General features: G+C 42.3%; 1 protein-coding gene across 1 annotated transcript; it reads right to left on the reverse strand.

Annotated features, from left to right (window-relative positions):
• Positions 1–2127: 2127 nt before the first annotated feature.
• Positions 2128–21158, reverse strand: TRAF6 (TNF receptor associated factor 6). Its single transcript, XM_049890884.1, has 7 exons — positions 21069–21158; positions 15400–15717; positions 11086–11236; positions 9831–9989; positions 8342–8413; positions 5215–5292; positions 2128–3443 (listed from the first exon to the last, which is right to left on the reverse strand). Exons 2-7 carry the CDS (start codon positions 15693–15695, stop codon positions 2574–2576), a joined length of 1626 nt encoding a protein of 541 aa, XP_049746841.1. The 5' UTR covers positions 15696–15717; positions 21069–21158; the 3' UTR covers positions 2128–2573.
• Between the last annotated feature and the right edge of the window lie 1033 nt (positions 21159–22191).

Genomic DNA, 22191 nt, shown 5'->3' on the forward strand with positions numbered 1-22191 from the left:
GGGACCTCTACCTAGGTGAAGGCAGGCAAACAACAATTTCTGTGTGGGTTACAGTACTCCTTAATAGAAAAAAACATCACCAAGGCAGGAAATGACTTTTCTTAGTACCTAATGTACTTTTAATAGAAATTAGACCAGGAAGCTTTTAATATTTCCTTTTTTGGGGGGGTTGAATGTTTTGTGGCAACATTTTTTTAATCCATCTGGATTGTAACAGGTTCACAGACACTTATTAGTGAAGCCTGTCTCCTGAGGTGCCTCTCTGTGGATTCAAACTGCCAATCTTTCAGGTAGTAGTCAAATGCTTAGCTGTTTGTGCCACCCAGGGACCCCCCACCCCTTTTTTCTTTTTTGCTTATTATAGGACATATAAAAAAAAGAAAAAAGTCATAAAATAAGTCATCAAAAATTCTATAACCCAGGATAATCACAATTAATAGGATATTTCCTTCAGGCTTTTTATATGCACATACAAAAATAATTACCACTTTATTTCTTCCTAAATTTTATTCGTTGGTTGTTAAGAATATACACACTGAAACATATACAAATTCAACAATTTCTACATGTACAAGTTAGTGACACTGATTACATACTTCCAGTTGTGTAATCATTCTCACCCTCCTTTTCGTAACATAAACTCACTGTCCCCAAGGTTCCTATCATTTTTGAAGCTGCTGTTGTCAACTTGATCCCATATAGATAGTTCTTAAAAGAGCATAATGCTCAAGGCAGACCTTTTTTACTAGTGAAGCTAAACTACCGTTCAGTTTTTGGATGACTTCAGGGGCCCTGTTGACTTTTTCAATGAAAGCTGACAATTACTTATTCCTTAACAAACAATCACAGAACAGCAGCCCAGCGGGTGGTACTGCAGTGATTTTCAGGAGTTAGCAGGAAAGCATCGTAGCTAAGGGACACAAACTGCCAGGATATGAACCGGGACCTAGCCATGAACCTGTGGTACAGAAGGTGGCGCAGGCCTTTACTTTCACTCTACAACATAAACCCATCAGGGCAGAACCCTAAATGTGGGGTGGGGATGGAGAGAAAAGTAAATGGGAAGGTCAAGGAGACACTTGCTGGGTCTGCCTGGAACCTGAGCCCAGGCTCCCCTCCAGAGCCAACAAGGTCTCTCAGGTTCCTCTTGAAATGAAGGCTCATCTTGAACACCGGTCAGGGGGTTCTCATGTGGCCTTTCTGGAGATAAAATATGGTCTCCTACACCAGATGACAGCAGAGTATGTGTGTGGGGCGGGGGGGGCGGGGGTCGGGTCCTGATACTGGTTGTGGGACTCCCTGAGATCCAGATTCCACCCAAATATTTACTACCTATCAGTCTTTAACAAATACACAATGGCACAAAAGTTACCTCTTCCTATTGGGGACGTTGAGCCACTTGAATACATTCCACAGGAACCTCCTCAGAGGCTGCTGCAAATTGCTGAACCGAAGCCACCTACTCAACCTGTCATCATATAATCGCTATGACTTCCGATCTTCGTTTGGTGACCTCTCAGGTATCTCCAAGGACCTCCCAAGTGTTAAGACATCTGTTCTCAGGAAATCAATTTTGTCCCATTTAATTGAATTAAATCAGAGGGTGCTGAAAAGGGCTGAAAATTTCTGCCTCACATAGCTTCTGTCACCACCAACCAGATGCCACATTGGTTGACTACTTTTTATGTTGGTGACTGTGTGTGCTTCTCCTTGCCATATAAGCATTTAGTGACAGAAAACATATGCAGGATAGCAGAGCTCAGCCTACAATGAGTAGACAAAAAGGGACACAGGGCACAGCAACTAGCAGCTGGTATCCACACAGTTCTTGGCATTATGAACTCTGGAGAAGGTGCTACTTAGGGCCTCAAGGACGGTATGTAACCAAGGCAGAGTGAAACATTTAAATAGTATTGTTCAACAGACAACACATTGGCACTAAATAAGTAAGGTTATATTTAGGGTTTCAACTAATCCCTGAATATCCTTATTAATACCCTGGGAAAAACAGAGGGTGATGAGAACTTAAGCTTTCCAAAGATTATGGCTCGAATCCTTTGAAATCTACAGGTGACCAAAGAACATGAGCACTCAGTATTTAATAACCTTTCTGGCACCAGAATAAGGTGTAGTGATTCTCAAGTTTAATATATTACATGTAATACTATAAAAATAAGACTGAAGTTTTACAAAAGTCCTTATCATTTTAGGAGGAGGAAGGTTTAAGCTTTAGTTTTTTTTTTTCCACTCTTGACTCTGGGCTTTTTGACAATAAAATACAATGAACCACAGCCCATGGAAGTACAACAAAGAGGTATACTAATTGATAAAATAGCTGCAACATGCCAGAGGCACTTCAGGTATGTTTTTTGCAAGCCATAAAGCATGCAGGGTCCTGGGAAAAACGTTTCAGAGATTTGTAACAGGGAGAAGTGGTGACGTCTCTAAAAGCATTCATTGGTGGGTATTAGATCTTTCCCATTCTATTTTTTGTTTGTGCATTATCACTGAGAACAGGGCAAGGAAAGGCACTGCTCTCTCCAGACAGTCTTTTTTAAACAAAGGAGGGGATGCTATACCCCTGCATCAGTACTTCGTGGCTGAAAGGCCTCCCTCCGAAGGCTACCCATGTCGAAGCGGCTATAGACCTCACAGCGCACTAGTAAGGTATCATCCTTAACGAAGGTTCTTTGTCTTAGCGCTTCTAGGTGCATAAAAGTTACATAGCCAAACCCCTTTGGGTTCCGTGGGATTGTGGGTCGCTGGAAGGCAAGCAGCTCTGGTTTGGTATCCATGATCTCTTCGTGGTTTTGCCTTACAGGTGTTTCGGACTGATCTAGAATTGCAAGGCGTATTGTACCCTGGAAGGGCCAGGGCAGGTGGCTGTCATACTCTCCTTGCATTGTGTGGACAAAGAGGGAGATGTAGTTTGCACAGCGCTGGGCATTTGGCAGCTGAATGTGCAGGCGCAAGCACATCTTATAGCCAGGTTTGCCAGTGTAGAATCCGGGGCTGTGAATGACAACGGGTTTCTCCTCTTCTTGGCATTTCAAGTGCATCCCAAAGTTGCCAATCTTCCAGATGTAAATCCCATTGCACTCCTGTGCTTCTATTTCAGCAATTCTGTCCTCAAGGGTTCGAATGGTTCGTTTGAGCTCACCTACGTACATGCTCTGAGTTTCCATTTTAGCAGTCAGCTCCCGGATTTGATGGTCTTGTCTGACGAGGCGACCTTCTAACTGCTGAATGGTTTCTTGGAAGTTCTGGACCTCTGGGTGACATCCGGAGGACACTCGGGACAGAGAGGCAGAATCATACGGAAGCATGTCACACTGAGGCCTGGGAGTTAAAGCAAGGCTTAAATTCTGAACCGCCTGGGCCAACATTCTCATGTGCGACTGGGTGTTCTCTTGCAGGTGGCGTGCCAAGTGATTCCTCTGCATCTACAAATCAAGCACAAGCCTTAGGTTGGGAATAATTACTGTGCAAATAAGGGAAGGGATCTGGCCAGGCCAAATAAAGGGTTTCCACATAACATCACCACTTTCCCCAACCTCCTAGACCCTTTCTCTACCCTCATCAGACTGTCAAGCCAATGAGATGATCCCTCTTAATTCACTGAGAAACTGAGGCTATCTGATGAGTATTCTGTTTTCACTCAGATACCGCCCCCGCCCCCCACGCCTATAAAAGTATCAGTATCTACATCCGTCTTCTCCTCTAAGAGATAACACTCCTCTTGTCCAGGACTGACATATTTCCTGTGCTCTAAATGGTACCCATCCCTTGTAACACCTCAGGTTTTACTAAACCCACTGCCATTGAGTCGATTCAGATCCTTCTCTGGTGAATACCATTTTCTTTCTCTTCCTTTCATAGCCAAGAGTAGTCTACCTGCACTGTCCCCGATTCCTCATTTATTATGCAAATCTGTTGCAAACTGGAATCTTTCCTGACTCTATACATTCTTTGGTGATCAGTAGCCTCCTAATTCTTACATGAAAAGGATCCATGATTTAACAATTTTATTACAAAAGCAACTCAGGTACACAACAGAAAAATAGAAAAGAGAGATGATCAAGAAGAAAATAAGGTGCTCCTTATCTCACCTAACTGCATTAACATTCTACTTCCTTCGCATCTTTTTCTATGCACACGGGATACATAATTTTCCCACAAAATGTAATCATACTCTAGACCATTTTACTTTTTAAATTATTAACTGTATGTTTACTGTAAAGTCAGAAAAAAATATAATGGAAAAAGTAAGGTGTAGTCACACTCACCACTTGAAATGACCTAACATTGATCTCAGATATTTGATTTGATTCACTAGTCTTGGAACAACCTTTGCAGACCTTGACAACACTTTCTCCTTGCCTGGTTTCAATATTTCTAATACTCTTCACTCATGGCTCCTTTCCTTGGTCTAGTTCTCTTTCTTGTATACACTCACTCTACATGACCTCAGTCACAGCTTAAGTTATCACCATGAGTTAACGGCCTCCCAAAATCATTGCTCTGAGTCCCAACCTCCCTTCTGAGTTTAAGACCACATATACAACGCATGTGAGCCATCTCCACCTGAGTCTTCCACAGCTGGGGGAGCTCGCACCTGCAACTCAACACCGTCCACAATGAATTCACTTTTTTCCACCTCCACCTCCAACTAGTTCCTCTTCCAGAAACCAAGAGTCATTCTAGATGCTTCCCTCTCCTTCAGCCATCGTATCTGTGTAGTCACAGGGTCCCCTCCTAAATATGCAATGACTCCTAGATCTCTAGCATCACTGTTAGCACCATAATTCATGCTGTCCTCATTTTGGGCTTTGGTATTTCAACAGGTTCAGGGACTGTCAGCCCTAACCCCACCCCATATCTTCTACCCTGCTGCCAGAGTGAATAAGATAAAACCACTCATAGTTACCAAAACCACCATGCTTTCTCTCTCGCCTGTCTTCCCTCCCTTGCCTTCTTGGACAACTTTTTCATCTGTCAAGTCTCAGCCCACATATCCTGTTCTGTCCAGTCGGCCTGACTGCTGTAGGAACTGCTAAGTGTGCCTCTGCTTCTGTTCACAGCGCCCACATCTAACTCGATTATATACTTCATCATGCTGTTTGCTAAGTGTTCACATCCCTGCTGGTATTCTCCATTAACGCATACAACAGAAAGTCTCCATCCATATTTGAGAAGGAAAAGAAAAACCCTTACCTTTTCATGGCAACCGAAAGTACTGAATGTACATGGAATTGGGGCCGTAGGACAGTCTAGATCATAATGATTGGGCATCTGAAAACCAAAACAAAGGCTGAAAAATGTTTCCCTGCATATCATGTTCTAGTTTGACGAGCTTAGACTTAAATAAAAATTGACATTTCATTTACAACTACTTGGTAAGCACACATACTATCTATAGCCACTTCTGTGCCACAACAGCAGAGCTGAGTAGCTGTGACAGAAACCAGATAGCCCACAAAGACTATTTACTTTCAAAAGTCACAGAGAAAGGAAATGTCAACACCTTGCAGCATCCCCCACCCCCAAATCACTACTGAAAACTCATTCAGAAAATGAATTTGTTCCTATTGCTGAGAGCTGGCAACCTCTAGCGGAGTTTGAGAGAAAATGCACCTTCTGACCACAACTGGAAACTCAACTGGGACTCTTGCTGTGTGTTTGAGGCGATTAAATAAGGAACAGTAAACTGCAGGAGCCCTGGTGGCGCAGTGGTTAAGAACTAGGCTGTTAACCAAAAGGTCGGCAGTTCAAATCCACCAGCCACTCCTTGGAAACCCTAAGAGGCAGTTCTACTCTGTCCTACTGGGTCACTATGAGTTGGAATCGACTCAGCTGCGATGGGTTTGGTTTTTTTGGTTAGTCAACTGCATACCCCAAAGTCACTGACTGTACCTACTAGTCCCCTCGTGTCCACCTTTCCTAAATCTTCTTACCTATCTGTTAACCTGAGTGTGAGTGGGAGAGGAGGCAGGCCTCAGATATTACAAGGTGCTGCAAGCACATCAATAAAAGCTCTAAAGGCAAGGAAGTCTCAGGCTTTGATGTGGGGAATCTAAAACAATTCTTTAAGGTGAGCTCCATTACACAGAATTACATTCTTTGAAAGTGGTGCCAAATTCCCTTTAGAAATTTAGTTCAACAAAACCAAAAACCCGTTGCCGTAGAGTCAATTCCGACTCATAGCGACCCTATAGGACAGAGTATAACTGCCCCATCTGGTTTCCAAGGAGTGCCTGGTGGATTCGAACTGCTGACCTTTTGGTTAGCAGCCATAGCTCTTAGCCACTATGCTACCAGGGTTTCCAGTTCGGCAACAGTCATAGAAATTCCAAGCAGAACGAACTTAGAGACCATTTAAGCCAGTTGTACAAGAGAAAACTCATTATTGCAACAGGGGAGAGGAAAATTCTTTTATAAAGGATCACACAGTAAATATTTTGGCTTTGTGGGCCATATGGTCACTGTCCCAAGTGCTTAAGTCCACCACTGGGGTGCAGAAGCAGCCACGCACAATACATAAGTACACGGGCATGGCTGTATTCTACTTAAAAAAAAAAAAAAACAGGTGAAATTCATGTCACATAGAATTAATCACGTTAAACTGAACGATTCAGTGGCATTTAGTACATTCACGGTGTTACGCAACCACTACCTCTATCTAGTTCCAAAACATTTCCATCGCCCCAGAGTAAAACCCGTTACCCATTAAGTAGTTTCTCCCCACTCTCCCCAGTCCAGTCCCTGGCAACCACCGATCTCTGTTCCGTCTGTGTGGATTTATGTATTCTGGATTATTTCACACAAATGAAATTATACAATGTGTGACCGTTTATGTCCAGCTTCTCTCAGTTAGCATATTGTTTTGGAGGTACATCCATATTGTAGCATGTATGATGACTTCACTACTTCATTTTTTTTTTTTTCCCCAGTGGCTAATAATATTCCACTGTGTAGGGACCACAATTTATTTACCCATTCTTCTGTTGATGAGACGTTTGGACCATTTCCACCTTGGCTAATGTGAACAGTGCTGCTATGAACCTAAACTCAGAAAGTAAGCTGGGACTCCAAGTAATGATTTGAGGAAGCCATTAACTCGTGGTGGTAATTTAAGCTGATTCAGATCAAAAGGAGTGAGTGTAGACAGGAAAGAGCTGAGTATACACGCTATGTACGTGTGCTTGTGTAAGCCCCTGCTCTCAATTCTTTTAGGTATAGATCTAGGAACGGAAATGTGAAATTCAATAAAATTGTATTTACAGAAAAAAGCGGCAGGCTAGAGGTGGTTAGGGGCCACAGTTTCCTGACTCTGATCTAGAATATCAAGTCTCTTTCTGGAGATAAGACAGCAAGTTAGTGGCAAAGCCAGGATCAAAACCTAGGTCTTCAGACTCTCAGCCTAGAGTTTTTTTCCTACACTAAATCTTACTTCTGCTGGGTTTTAAATACACTGCATGATTTGTTAAAATATTACAAAAGAGAAAAAAAGAAAAGTGGGGAGCTGGAACTTCATGAGGAAAAAGGCGTTTAACACCTTCAAACTAAGGTTTTGTTTGCTGGAAAAAAAACTAAGGGACTCTAACAGACAGATGGAAAAGTTGAGTCGAGCGACACGTTTTGCTTGCTTCTACTTATTAAGGTAATCAATAATGATCTGTGGGCTTGCAAATTTCAAGTGTGTATAAATATTTAGTGACTAATTTTCATATTTTGTGGGTGACCTCCCCGAATGTCACAAGATAGCCACCAGGTGGAATTTTCCTTTCTCTACTGATAATCAGAATGTATAGTGTGCTATTACAATCCTACTTGTGATGATGCTCAACCAGTGCCCTACAGGACAACTGAGCAGAAGGTCTATGCATTCCAGAACTCTCAAACCTGCCAACATATGACAGGGGCTACAGATAACATTCTACTATTGAATAGACTTTTCTTCTATTGCATGGCTACTCTTCTGCTCGTCTCTGGACACCTGAGCCTCATTTCACAATGTGTAAACATGTACTTCCTAAGTTTTTTTCTTTAAATGGGGATCCTTACTTTCACTTTTTACCTTCTTCAGTTGGAACTTACATGAATATACATAAATGTAGAGATTGTTAGTTAATGACTTAGGAGTTGTAAATACTTAAAAAGGGCTCTTTTGTTCTTTCTCAAAGTATTTTTCCATTTACATTAAAAATTTCCACACAGTCCTAACACTTTTTCAATCTATATTCATTTTACCTTACTGATTTAAATTTTCAATTGAAAAAAAAAACCTCACTTCTTTAAGCTATTTATAGAAATAATGATTTATGAAAGAGAATCATCATACCTGTTCTCTGATGAGCATGGTATTGCAGTATTCACAGATGACATTTGCCAAAGGACAGTTCTGGTCATGGATCTAAATTTTATGGGAGAAATGTAAGAGCATGAGATAATCCGAAGAAGTAAAATAACCATCTTCTATAAATAAGTGAAAGCTTTTCACTATGAAGAAATTAAGGACATCAATTTGTGTAAAGCAAAGATGTGAGAATACTATATAAAGGTTAGTTTCCTTTGCTGGTGTAGTAACAAGATTTAACCAGCCTTCCATCTCTTTAAAAGAGCATCATACTATGCAAACGAGAATATTCTAAATCATTTCCTTCCCAGCTGAGGCAGAGCATCTATGACAGCGTAGTCTGGAGGCCACCGTCTGCCAATACTATAGTTCTCCAAAGGCACTCTTGTTCCAAAAATTTCCAGCAGCAGCACAATGACTTAATTGGAACCGTTGTCAGGAGGGTTGAAGAACAGAAGTATCACGAGGGTGTGAGGATTTGGTGCCCAGTTCTCATATGCCCCAGGTTTTCTATACCACAATGGCTTCAGTTTAGCTGATCTGCTAAGCAATAGTTCACCTCGGAAGTCAAGTTCCTCTCATTTACTGAAGTTTAGGAAGGGCATGCCAACTTACTCTAATTATTTTCTCAGACTTCCTTACATCTTGAGCAAGTCAGCTCATTTTTTTTTTTTATCTTATGAAGTTATTGAAAATAAAAATTTGATCCCATGGCAAAGTAGGGAAAATTATCAATATAAATTTATAAGGACATATCCAAGCAGTGGTTATAAAAGAATATAACTTATATGTAAGTGATACTAGTACAGAGGACACAAAATGGGGATTTAGGGACTAGGAGCTCCATGCTAGACAAGGGAAGCACAGTATTAATTTAAAATTATGTAACTTTATCTCAACGTCTGAATGAAAAACTGTTCTATCAGAGCGATGCTGTCAGGCCCCATAAAATTTGTTAAAAATAAACGTTTTAACTGAAGTATTACATGCATACAGAAACGTGCACACATTATAAGCATAGAGCTCGATGAGTTATCACAAAGGGAACACACTTCGTAGAGTTTATTTTACCCTCTGTAAGTTTTGATGACCCATTCTCTTTTTCAAAATAATTCTAAGTAAGTTTTATTCAGTAATTATTCTACTTATCGGTCTTCAATCCAAGACTGGTCATTAAAATTGCATGTAGGAAACTAGACCAGCATATGCCTTTCCTAGTAGCTTTTGTTACCTGCAGATCTACAAGAGTAGTAAGGAGTATTACAATGTTTTCTAAGAAAGGCAAGCAAATATAAATCCTACACCGATTTACTGAACCTTCTTTCCCTCTTAAAAATCGATTTTCCTAAAATTGATAATGTTGTCTCAGAGTTGGAGTAACAGCCTCTGATACTACTGATCCCCTCAAATATTTACTCCTTTAAAAGAAAGCATTTAGAAGTATTGGAATTAACAAATCCAAGTGAGTACATGCCTCTTTATCTTCAAATGCCATTAATATAGCACAGTTCACACAGGAAACCTGCCTCCTTGGACACTCCTTGAGAACGTGAATATTAAGATGGCATTTTTGGAAGGGACGTTGGCATTGGGGACAATCCATAAGAGCAAACTCACAATGTGCTTGATGATCCTGTAAGAAAGAAAAAATAATTAATTTTTGCCAACGCTGAAGACATCTCCTGAACATAACCTCTTTTAAGAATATTCTCTTTTATAGACTTGGCTGAGTACGCAGCACACAGCAATTCACAATGTGAAGGCCTTCATAAATTCTTTCAAATAATCACTGTGATTTCGAAGTTTATACAAAGAATGTGAATTCTCAAGTCCATGCAGCCCATCAGGAAGAGAGAGTTGGGAAGAAGTCACATTTCTTGACTATCAATTTAGTAGTGTGCCGAAAGGGCCACTCCTTCACAACGATCTAAGAGGACAAGTTGCAAATTTGTCCTGAACATTTAACTTCAAGTAGAGTATTAACAATATTTAATTCCTGGTTGATAATCACCAAAGTAAGAATTGATTTATCTGATTTGAAAGCAAACTCTTTTATTATCTCATTGCTTCTGGTAAATCTCAAGCTATGGGAGGACTCCATTTAGTTAATAATAAAAAGCACAATTTAGAAAAACAGAGGAAAAAAAATATAATAGGGCTCCTGAGATGATAGCTTCATAGGAATTATTACTTCTTTCAAAAGGAATTTATAGGATTAAAATGTAGCACTTAAAACACTCTTCCTCAGTTTTACTGAAGATAATGCTTATCCCCCAAAACTTGTAGAACACCGATTTTGTTTTTTGTATCACTAGGGCAAAGCCAGAGTTAAATGAAACAAGTGATTTCTGGTTTCTACTTATATTTATACTCAATAATCAAAGGGTTAGCACTCATTTGGCAAGCATTTATTAACCAATTAATATATGGTGTTGTTGTTAGGTGCTGTCAAGTCGATTCTGACTCATGGCGACCTCACATGTGCAGAACAGCACTGCTCCAGAGGGTTTTCAAGGCTGTGGCCTTTTGGAAGCAGATGGCCAGGCCTTTCTTCCAAGGCGCCTCTGGGTGGGTTCGAGACGCCAACCTTTCAGCTAGTAGTCAAGTGCCTAATGGTATGTGCCACCCAGGGACTAGGTACTGTCAAATTACAGATGAAGACAGCAAAGTCCTTATCCTCTAGGAACTGCCCAGTATACATGGTAATGGTAGGAAAACAGCTGTAATACCTCTAGATGCCTCAGCTCCATCTTGTGCAAACAACCTGCATTTGGACACTTCACCTTCAGAGAAAGAATCTCTCGTTTTGCAAAATTATCAGGAAATAGTTGATTCTCCAGCAGTATTTCATTGTCAACTGGACATTTGTGACCTGCATCCCTAAAAGAAAGAAATAAGATAGGTATATTTAGTTGTTTTAAGTAAACATTTACCTTAGAAAATTCGAACAACTTTAATTCATCACATATAAATCCTCCGTTTATTATTTCCTATGGAAGAATAATTTAACACATTATATTGACTAATATCACCAAAATAAAATGTCCACAAAAGAAGTGAGTACAGTTAGCACTATACTTGGTTACCTATCCAAAGTTATGGGATTTTTAGATTGTGGAACAGATTCCAACCCCAAAAAAGAAATTGAACGAAATAATATTTGATTATTAAAAAATGAAGTGAAAGTTGCTGTTGCTGGCTGCTGCCCAGGTGGCCCCTATTCATGGCAACCCCATGCACCGCAGAAAGAAATGCTGCCTGGTCCTATGCCATCCCCACGCCCGGCTGCAGACTGGACTGCTGAGATCCACAGGGTTTTCACTGGCCGATTTTTGGAAGCAGATCACTAGGCCTTTCTTGCCAGCCCATCTCAGTCCAGAAGCTCCGCAGAAAGCTGCTCAGCATCACGGCAACACGGAAGCCTCCACTGACAGACAGGTGGTGGCTGCGCCTGAGGTGCACTGGCCAGGAATTGAACCCAGGTCTCCCGCGTGGAAGGCCAGAGTTCTACCACTGAGCCACTGCTGGGCCCCCTAAATGAAAGTTAAGGGTGGGAATTGTGGCAGTCTGGTTGGCCTCTGTTCTGTCAACAGCCATACGATATACTTGTAAGATGAAACCACATATGCTGTTCACAACACTTATAACGTCTATAGCATATTGTTAGGAAATCCCGGTGGCCTAGTGGTTAAAAGCTACGGCTGCTAAAGGTTAGCAGCTCAGATCTATCAGGCGCTCCTTGGAAACTCTATGGGGCAGTTCTACTCTGTCCTATAGGGTCCCTACGAGTCGGAATCAACTTGACAGCAATGGGTTTGGTATAGTGTACGGTTCAGTCATAAGTAAGAATTCCAACCAATTATCAATAGCCTTCATGAGGCCATGTTTTAAGGGTTTCTCTGAAACAGTCACTATGTACCCTGTGACTCACGGACAACAAAAGAGGTTCCCTTTATTTGCATGTCTAGGATGCTAAGTCACAGGGAGTTAAAGGAGCTCTTTGTCTTGCCTCAAGGGTTTATTCCACCTTATATGGGAAAAACCATTCACAGGAAGTTTGGGTGTCTGTCATTCCTCTCTACCTTTTTCAGATGTCTCAATCTTCACTCATAAAACATGGGCCATCAGGTAGGCTACAAGAGCAGTTATCATTCACTCAAACATCTACTGAGCACCTCCCATGGGGGAGCCCACAGTGCTAGTAGCTGCTGTGATAGGTAAAAAGGGGAGTGAAAAATGGGCTCTGCTCTCAAATGGCTTATCACTTGGAAAGGTGAGACAGACAGTCTCTACAGGGCCTTTCTCAGACTGCATAATGATACGCTATCAGATATCGACAATTTTCTGAAAAGAAGAGAAAGCCATAAACAAATTTATTGAAATATGTACCTAAAGGCTAAACCATGCAAGTCTAAGAGAAAATAAGAAGAGCCTTAGAAAGTAAGCTGAAAGCCATTGTCCACAGCATTAGGAATCGCTGCAAAAGAAGATAGAATTGGCTGGAGGTGAACTGTGACCCTGGAATGACCGTAACTGATGAGAAGTCCCACAGCAGCTCCCTTAAGAACATTAGAGCCAAAGCCAGTGGTCATTTCTAGCTTAAAGGGAGACAGAAAAAAAGCCTCAGACTTCCTTCTGTGGGTTTTACTTCCCTTTTAGACCACTGTCCTACTATTCTCATGAGTGTCTTGCTTTAAAAAAACTACTGAAGATTAGCTATCTTCCTGGGCACAGGTGACACATGGAAAAACACTGTACATCTCTGGCGACAGAAAAACCAAACATCCATAATATGGTGCCATTTTGACCAAACCCATTAACCTGTTGCCGTCCAGTCGATTCCAACTCACGGTGACCCTTTAGGACAGAGCAGGACTGCCCCATAGGGTTTCCAAGGAGCAGCTGGTGGATTTGAACTGCCAACCTTTTGGTTAGCAGCTGAGCTCTTAACCACTGCACCAAAAAAAAAAAAAAAAAAAAAAATAGAATTCATTATAAACAGAAAAAACAGCTGAGCTGCAACACTGCTTTTATGTGTGCCCTAAATCAGTGGTCCTCCACCAGGGATGATTTTGCCCAGGGGACATCTGGCAATGTCTGGAGCCATTTTTGGTTGTCATAACAGAGGTGAGGGGTAGTGGTGCTACCGGGCAGCCGTCAGGGATATCCTACCATGCATAGGACGGTCTCTCACAATAAAGAATTATCCAGCCTCAAATGTTAATAGCGCCAAGGCTGAGAAACCCGACCCGAAACAGACCTCTTTCATTCATCACTGGGTAACACGCTTTCCCCCTCAACATTGAAACGAGACATGCTCCCTTGTAATTTAAATTATGCCAAGCATGGATATAATTACCCTAAATTCAAGTTTTATAGAGAAGTTAATACCAAAGTTTAGAGATTCAAAACTTACTAAGATCAATGAACAGCCGGAGATGGACTTAACCTACTTAAGAATGAGTCCATCAATGTGATTAGAAGCTTATTAAAGAACGTAAAATTCCCTTCTCTTCTTTTTATCCCCCCTATATAGAACTTCTTAGTCAGCTAAGAACATTCCTTTCTGAGTTATTTCTACCTCTGAATTCCTTTCTACCTCTGTCTTGGAAGAAGTTCAACCAGAACGCTCCTTAGAAGCAAGGATGGTGAGACCATGTCTCACATACTTTGGCCCTGTTACTAGGACGGACCAGCCCCTGGAGAAGGACATCATGCTTGGTAAAGTGGAGGGTCAGGGAAAAAGAGGAAGGCCCTCCATGAGACAGACTGACACAGTGGCTAAAACAACAGACTCAAGCACAACAACAAATGTGAGGATGGAGCAGGACCGGGCAGTGTTTCATCCTGTTGTACACAGGGTCACTATGAGTTGGAACTGACTCAAAGGCACCTAACAACAAGAACCTCTGAATTACAGTAAAATGTATCTCTTTCTTAGGAGATGAATTTGAACCATCTGTGGAAATCCCATGTATGTTCATTCAGGTAAAGCAACTGATTTACTGAGCACCTACTATGCGTCAGGCACTGTTCCCAGCGCTTGGGAAATATTAAGGAATAAAACAGACCTGAACCCCTGCTCTCCAGAAGCTTATCTCCCAATGGAACGAGCAGACAATAACCACACAAATTATCGGATGCCTTAAGAAGTAAAAAGTGCTAAGGAAAAAAGAAGAGTTTGCCAAGGGAGATGAGGAACATTGTGGGGAGACTGGAGGTATGCTGTAGTATGAACAGGGTAGCCTGGGAGAAGGTGAGGTCTGGGCCACACTTAAGGGAGTTAAGAGAGTCAGCTAAGCAGTTAAGCTGTAGCAGGGGTATTCCAAGCAGAGAGAAAAACTTAAGTCAAGGCCCCAAGGCAGGAGCACACTGGCTGGCATGTTCAAGGAATGAATGGAGTAGAGAGGAGGTCAGGAAACTAATTAGGGGCCAGTCATGCAGGACCCTACTAGGACTTTGGCTTTTACACCCTGATGACCCACTGCAGTGCTTTCGACAGAGGTAACACGGCCTCATTTCCTTTGCCAGGTTTAGTCTGGCCGTGGAATTGTGAACAGAGTGGAGGAAGATAACAGCAGAAGCAGGGACCCTGTTAGAAGACTAGAACCATAATCCAGGTGAGAGCTGATGGTGGTTTGCAAAAGGGTGGTAGCAGGGGAGGCAGTAAGAAGGCATCAGATTTTGTATATTATGACAGCAGAGCCAGCAAGCGATATTTTCTTAAAAAAAAAACAAAAAAACACTGGTTATTTTACTGTAATTTCACAGTAAAATGATGATGACAGAGTTCGACATGATTAGAGATCAGAATAACTGATCACTTAGAGTAAGCTTTTGTTTGTTATATGATTGAAATGATCATGTTCTAGTAAAATCATCCTTTAAGGTACATTTATTTTATATTATTTTCTTAAAGCACAGAAGAAATTCACCCCCTAGTCTACAGTGCAACTATTTCAAGGGGAAGGATCTACTTACTGACGAATGTTCTCTGTACTAGCTTCTGTCACAGGACACCATTCTTTCTCATGCTCACATACCTTATCGATTTGGTGATGCAGGCTTTGCAGAATCTGTGGCCACATGGTGTTTGCACTGCTTCCCGCAATGCCATCAGACAGATGGGGCATTCATACTTGCTTTCCAGGGGTGGGTCAAACTCCACATCATACCCCTGGATCTCTTCCATAAAGGAACTGGAGAGGTTCCCTGTGCTGGCTGTCCCACTCACACTGTCATCTTTGGTTGTGGCACTACAGGAGCTGGCCATGGCAGCACAACAGTCACCGTCAGGCTGGCTGGATCCACAGCTGTTTTCACAGTTTAGCAGACTCATAGTAACTTGGTTATCAATTGCTCTGAAAAAATAATAAGGAAAAAAAATGCCTTAACACACATTTGTTGTTGTTAGCTGCCTTCAAGTCGATCCCAACTCTTGGTGACCCCATGTGTGCAGAGTAAAACTGCCCCATAGGGTTTTCAAGGCTGTGACCTTTTGGAAGCACATCACCAGGCCTGTCTTCCGAAGCACCTCTGGGTAGGTTCGAACTGCCAAGCTTTTGGTTAATAGGCAGGTGTTTAACTACTTACGCCACCCATCAACTAAAAGATAGACTGTATAAATAAGCTATATCCATATAAGCTATAATCTATGTAATACCTATAATAATTTTATAAATAAAATAGCTCATCTGTACAACCTGTTAGCTGATGGCTATATACATTAGCTGTGTCAATGTTATTTACAGAAAACTTTTAAAGTTTTTTGAGCTTTAGTTGTTATAAGTACTATTTTATAGTAAGTTACCTGATTCTCACCTTCAATAATTTATAACATATACCATCCTCTGTGCAAAGCACCTGGAACACACAAAGAAGCCTGGGTTGCTTAAGGAGTTTATGGTCTAACAGAAAGAATATAAGGTTAAGAAAAGCACTTCAATTACAATATTCACCTATATCATAATTATGTGTTTAAATGAGTTTAGTTTTTGTTTTCATACCCTTAGTACCCAGCACAAGGTCTTTCACGTGAGACCACCAGTTGCCTTTGAGTCTATCCGACTCATGGGGACCTCATGTGTGTCAGAGTAGAACTGTATTCTGTTGTGTTTTCAATCGCTGATTTTTCTGAAGCAGACTGCCAGGCCTTTCTTCTGAGGCGCCTCCGGGTGTCACGGAACCCCCAACCTTTTGGTAAGCAGTGAGCACTTTAACTGTTTGCACCATCCAGGGACTCCCTTTCACATGAGAGGTGTTCATGAAGCACTGGCTGAAGAACTCAATCATGTTGCTGAAATTCCTTCAAGCATTCTGAACTGAAGAAAACAGTACAACAAGAAGGGCAGTGCTGGACCGGGCGTCAGGTGATCATGTGCCTCTGTCAGACGTGTGGTTTGGGGCAAGTTTCTCCTTCTCGATCTAAAATTCGGTATGTATTTCCAAATGCTTAGTGTGGGAATTTTTATTATGTGGAAAGAATGGAGTAGAAAAAGTATATTTTTATATCCTCCTGCCTTTCATTCCAGTCAAGTGACTATGTTTCATTATTAACGACTGGAAAAACAAGCGAGGTTTCATCTGCCTATGGAAAACGACTACTTTCATGGGTAGAGGGGATGCCTTCAGATACTACACCATTATGGTATTTACCAGGGGAAAGTTAATGCCTGAATGCAATTCAGAAATCCCTAATAGGAGCCACATACAGTTCTGTAAATAAAATGTAAGCTCCTCAGTCAATATGGTAGACTATTATCCCCCAGCCTATTTCATTTTAATGAAGAGGCCTTGCTGCTAACCTACCAAATAGAGGGTTAAGACAGTAGTCGTCTTCTTTTTACCACTGCAAATACCTTTTATTTCTCCCCCAGAAGATTTTATCTCAGTACCGTTTACTGAGAGAGGCAGTACTGTGAAGTAGTTGTGGAATCGGATAATGTGAATTTGACTCCTTTCTCCAGTACTTGCTGTGTGACCTGGGCAAGTTAGATGACCTTGCTGTGCTTCACTTTCCTCCTCTGTAAAACGGGGCTAACGACAGAATCCACCTCAGAATTACTGAAAGGATTAAATGTCTTAATATGCACAAAGCACTTAGAACTGTGCCTGGCATTAGAGTTATTATTACATGCAGCTTTACGTATTATGGCATTTAATAGTTTTATTGTCCCCATTTTACAGAAGTGGAAACTACGAAGCATAGAAAGGTTATGTAACCAGGATCACCCAACTAATAATTAACAGAGCTGGGATCAGAACTCTAGTCTATCTGACCCCGGAGCCTGTGCGCCCTGTACTATGCTATGTTTGTCTCTTTGTGTTTTGACGGATCTATTAAGCTGCACTTAAATTTTATTTCCCTTTATTTTTACTACACTAGACAAAGCTGCTGACCACCGTTTCTATTAAACGTTGAGTTGTTTGGCGTTACTATGCTGGGATGATAGAATTCCCAAGAATCAGCAAAGAAACTTGGTGTTTTATTTATTTAGTATTGATACAATATTTTTAAAAAGTTTAAATTAGCTCCCAAAGCCTTGTTATTGCTAATTTGGACTCCGAGGGATGACTCATTACAGGTGAGAGGAAGGAAGGTCACGGCCAGACAGCAGGCCAACGGCAGAACTAGTCATTACACCTGCTCCTTAGGTGGGTAATAAGGCTCCCGTTACATCCTTCAGATCTGAAGACAGATGGTACACTAGGGGTTATGTCCTTTGTTATTTTTCTTTGCATACACATTTGTGTCCACTTTACTTCCTTAGGTGACTTTCCCAGAAGTACAACTGTTGAGTCAAAGGGTATGTACCTTCTTACGGTTCTTGAAAGGTAATGCTGGTTTCATCCAGTACGTATCAAAGGCTTTCTGAAGTCCATTCTCACAAGCACAGTATATATAAGAGGGCCCACTTCGTATGCCCTGGACAACACTACGTATATTTTATCTTTTAAATCTGACCATTTTATTTTAAGTGAACTTGCTTTTGAGAAATTAATATTTATTTTCTTGTACAGCATATATCAAAGTGCTACCCAGAAGACAATGGCAAAAGTTACTGAGCTAAGTCTACTTTTTCTGCTCAGAGGGCTATTTTAAAATCCAACTTACTGGATATTCTACAGCTGCCCTCTTCCAGTCCAGTTCAAAAGACTTGAAGGCTTTCAGAGGCAAAGAGACCTTTTATATTTTATAGCCAATGTGTTCCTAAGAAACTTGTCTAATCAGTTATAATTCCTTAAAAGGAATTCCACTGCAAGTATGCAGCTGAAAGACATAAAAATGAGTGCACTTAAAAATCAAGATGCCTTCCATTTTCATCCTACTTTGTCATATTTTAAGAAGCAATGCAGAAGTTCTATATCCTTCAAAATAAACTGCCAGTCACCTTCTAAGTGTATAATATGAGTCTACTGCAAAGAGAAAATTAAGCTAAAAACGGTATTTTCAGTGCCATTCAGTATTTTTATGTCTACTCTCTCTGGCAAGTTGAAACATTTTTTCCCCCTTACTTTTAGGGGACTGCAATAACTTTACGTGAAGACTGCTTTCCTAATTAAGTACAAGGATGAGCTATTTAATTAACAGTAACAGAAGAGCAAAAAGTACTTTGAGTCAGCTACAGAAGTGCGTAGAAGATGGGCTGTCATCCGCGCAGAAAATACGAAGAGACTGGCTGGATTCTTTTCAGTATCCTACTATGCCACATGGTGGCTTCATGACATGCTACAAAAGCAGACTTAGGCTATAACTGACTTCACACAAGATAAATTAAATGACAGTATGTGTTCTTACCTTTAAAATGAGGGTTTGTTAAAGTCCTCTTTCTACTCTAACATTCAGATTTTACGTGCTTCTCTATATGTATTCATAGAAGGGATGAAACAAATTCTCAATCTTCCCGTACCTTGCAGACTAAGAGCTTCTCAACTGCAACTCCTTGTGTATAATCGTGAATCTAGTCTGGCAAGCGCTGCCTTAATTAAATATTGTGGGATGTAATAACTGCCAACTTATTTTGACTGCAAAATGAAAGTCAAAAATAGCCCTGTCATAAGTCATGGCTTAAATTCACCCATTAGTATCTGGGTATAAATAATCTACAGAGCCTGCTGTGGGATTTTGCAGGGGTGGGAACACAGATCAGCAGATGTTAACACAACCAATGTGTCAAGCTAAAGAAATCAACAAGTTAGGTCTTGAAATAGTCAATTTTAAGTCAACTGAAACTCACACATGGCTAAACATATAACTCATCTACAACAAAGCTACGTAAAACACAATACCAGAAATTACCTTTAATTTGCTACTAGCTTTAGAAACAGGAACGATTTACCAATTCCTTAAAATTTATTCCTAAGATACAAAGACTCGCAAACGTGTGCAAACAGAATATTTAATTATGGGGCCTTAATTCTGAATCCCGAGCCTTGGCGGTTTAGTGGTTAAGAACTCAGCTGCTAATCAAAAGGTTGGCAGTCGGGATCCGCCTGCTGCTCCTTGGAAGCCGTACCAGGCAGTTCTATTCTGTCCTACTGGGTCGCTGTGTGTCGCAATTGACACAACGGCAAAAGTTTTTTTTTTTAAATTTAGAATCCAAGGAATTCAAGCAGCATTCCCCCTCCTAGACACTATTTGATCTCCTTCAGGGGGCAAGGATCTGAACTTCTTTCAAAGTGATCCAAGAGGCCAAAACTGTATGAGTATCATATACTTACACTCATCACAGAAACGACCTCCATTTACAACTCTGAAATACTGTGATGTACCCTGCGCACGCAGGTTGAAAGTCTGATGGGATTCTTGTGCCCATCACATGAGCAACAAAGTGCCTGAAAGACATTTCTTCCTTGAGTCACAAGAGGCCACTGACCTTACTCCCCTCCCCCAACTCAATCAGAAAAGCCGCTTCTATCTTCTCCAGTAACCACAGGAGAACGGATTAAATGCAAGTGACCAGGTTCCCAAGGAGGGCACTTGGCATTTCCTTCCAAGTTTTTCTCGTTTCCGTACGTGTGCAGCGGAACATTTAGTTATCTGCTTTCCCCAGAAAAGAAACATACAAAATTAATATTCCTCCAAGCTACTAATACTTTAGGTGCTTTCTGTTCACATTCAAGACGGTCCTAACTCTCAGCTGGAGTTCCCCCAGAGCCAAATATTAGGAACAGCTTTAGCAAACCGACGTCTGGAACAATCGCTAGAGAAGTACCGAGCGCAGGGGCGGGGAGGAAAAATATTCGTGTCATTTGAAACTTTTTTTTTTTTTTAATTTGCTGCCTGGGACTTCTATCGAGTTCAACAGGGAACTCAAAAATAACCTTCCCATGATAGCGACAGAGGGAGTCGGTGGGAACCTGAAAGGGGTTTTCTTAAAAGCTGGCAAAAGCTCTCCAGGACTGGAAAGCCCAGGAGGCGGCTGGGGTGGGGGAGGCAGGGCTGGGGAAGCTGGGCTCCGGGCTCCGTCCTGGGAGTGGAGAGAGCGGGAGGGAGTGGTCCGCCCGGGGAGCAGGGGCCAGCGGACAGGGGGCTGAGTCCCCGGCCTGTACGCAGAGAAAGCCAGGGCGACTCCTCTAAGCTGTGGGAAGCAAAGCGAGCAAGGGCGGCGTCCCCAGCCTACTGGAAGCCAGGGACAGGGAGCAGCGAGCGTCCTGACCCTGTGGAAGCGAGGCCGCGGCCGCCGGGAGTAGGCGTCCGAAGGAGACTCACCGCTTACGTCGCTGGGCCGCCGACCAAGGAAGGCAGGGCTCGACCAGGCCGCCCGGTTCCGCTCAGTCAAGGCGCTAGGAGACTACGGCACGGCGCTCCCAGCCGGGGCGGCCCGGACGCCAATCTCCCGGCCCCGAAGACACAGCCACCGCGACCCGGGAAGCCCGGAGCCGAAGCCCGAGCCCGAGCCCGAGCCCGCGCCCGCGCCCGAGCAGCGGCCACCCCTGCTTCCGCCTTCTCTGCTGGCTGGGCCTGTCGAGATCGGGGGTGGGGGGGCAGCGAGCAGACAACAAGACGCGACGGCGGAGCAGGGCGTGCGCGCCCCCGGGCGGCGGTCCTCCACGCGCGCCAAGGCTACGGCGCAGAGCCAGCTGTCAATCCCGCTCTCTGGTTGGGCTTCCCTCGGTCTCTGGTGTCCTACCTGGGAATTCCTTACGCCGCAATCAGAACGGGAGCGTATCGTGTGTGCTCAGCGGCAACGACAGCACTAACCCCAAACTCTATTTTTATAGGCTCCCTATCCGAGCAGAAGAAAGCCCTAACTGGGCTGAATCGCTTGACCTTCGGGACTCTTAAATTCCTCCCCAGGCCCAACTTCCTTGCCAAGGAAATTTCTGTGAGAGATAGAACTCTCTGTTATCATCTGGTCCTTCCTTTTCATCCAGTCCAAGCGATACAGCCCGTGCACTAAATATTTCTTTGGATTTGCTGCCGACTACACCAGCCTTTTTCTGTCACTGTCATGGGAAAGTTATTTTGAATTCCCAGTTTAACTGGAAGTAAACGCCTAGGGAATGTAACAGGCACTTTGCAGGAGACTGCGCAAGATTTTCACACTCTGTAGGGTCGCTATGAGTTGTAACTGACTCGACAGCAATAGATTTTTTGGTTTTTATAGTGTTGCTATGAGTCAGAATTGACTCTACGGCAATGAGTTAGGTTTCTTCAAGTTTGGCTCATCATATGCCTCTTCTGGGAGGTATTGCAGGGTAGTGGTTAAGTGTACATGCCCTGAAACCAGAGTGCTTTGTTCAGATCCAGTTTCTTCCCTTTAAGAACAAAATGCATGACTGTAGGTAAATTACCTGATCTCTAATTGTTTTAATTTTCTCATCAGTAAGGT

Source organism: Elephas maximus, chromosome 7 (genome assembly GCF_024166365.1).
Source record: "Elephas maximus indicus isolate mEleMax1 chromosome 7, mEleMax1 primary haplotype, whole genome shotgun sequence".
NCBI lineage: Eukaryota > Metazoa > Chordata > Mammalia > Proboscidea > Elephantidae > Elephas > Elephas maximus.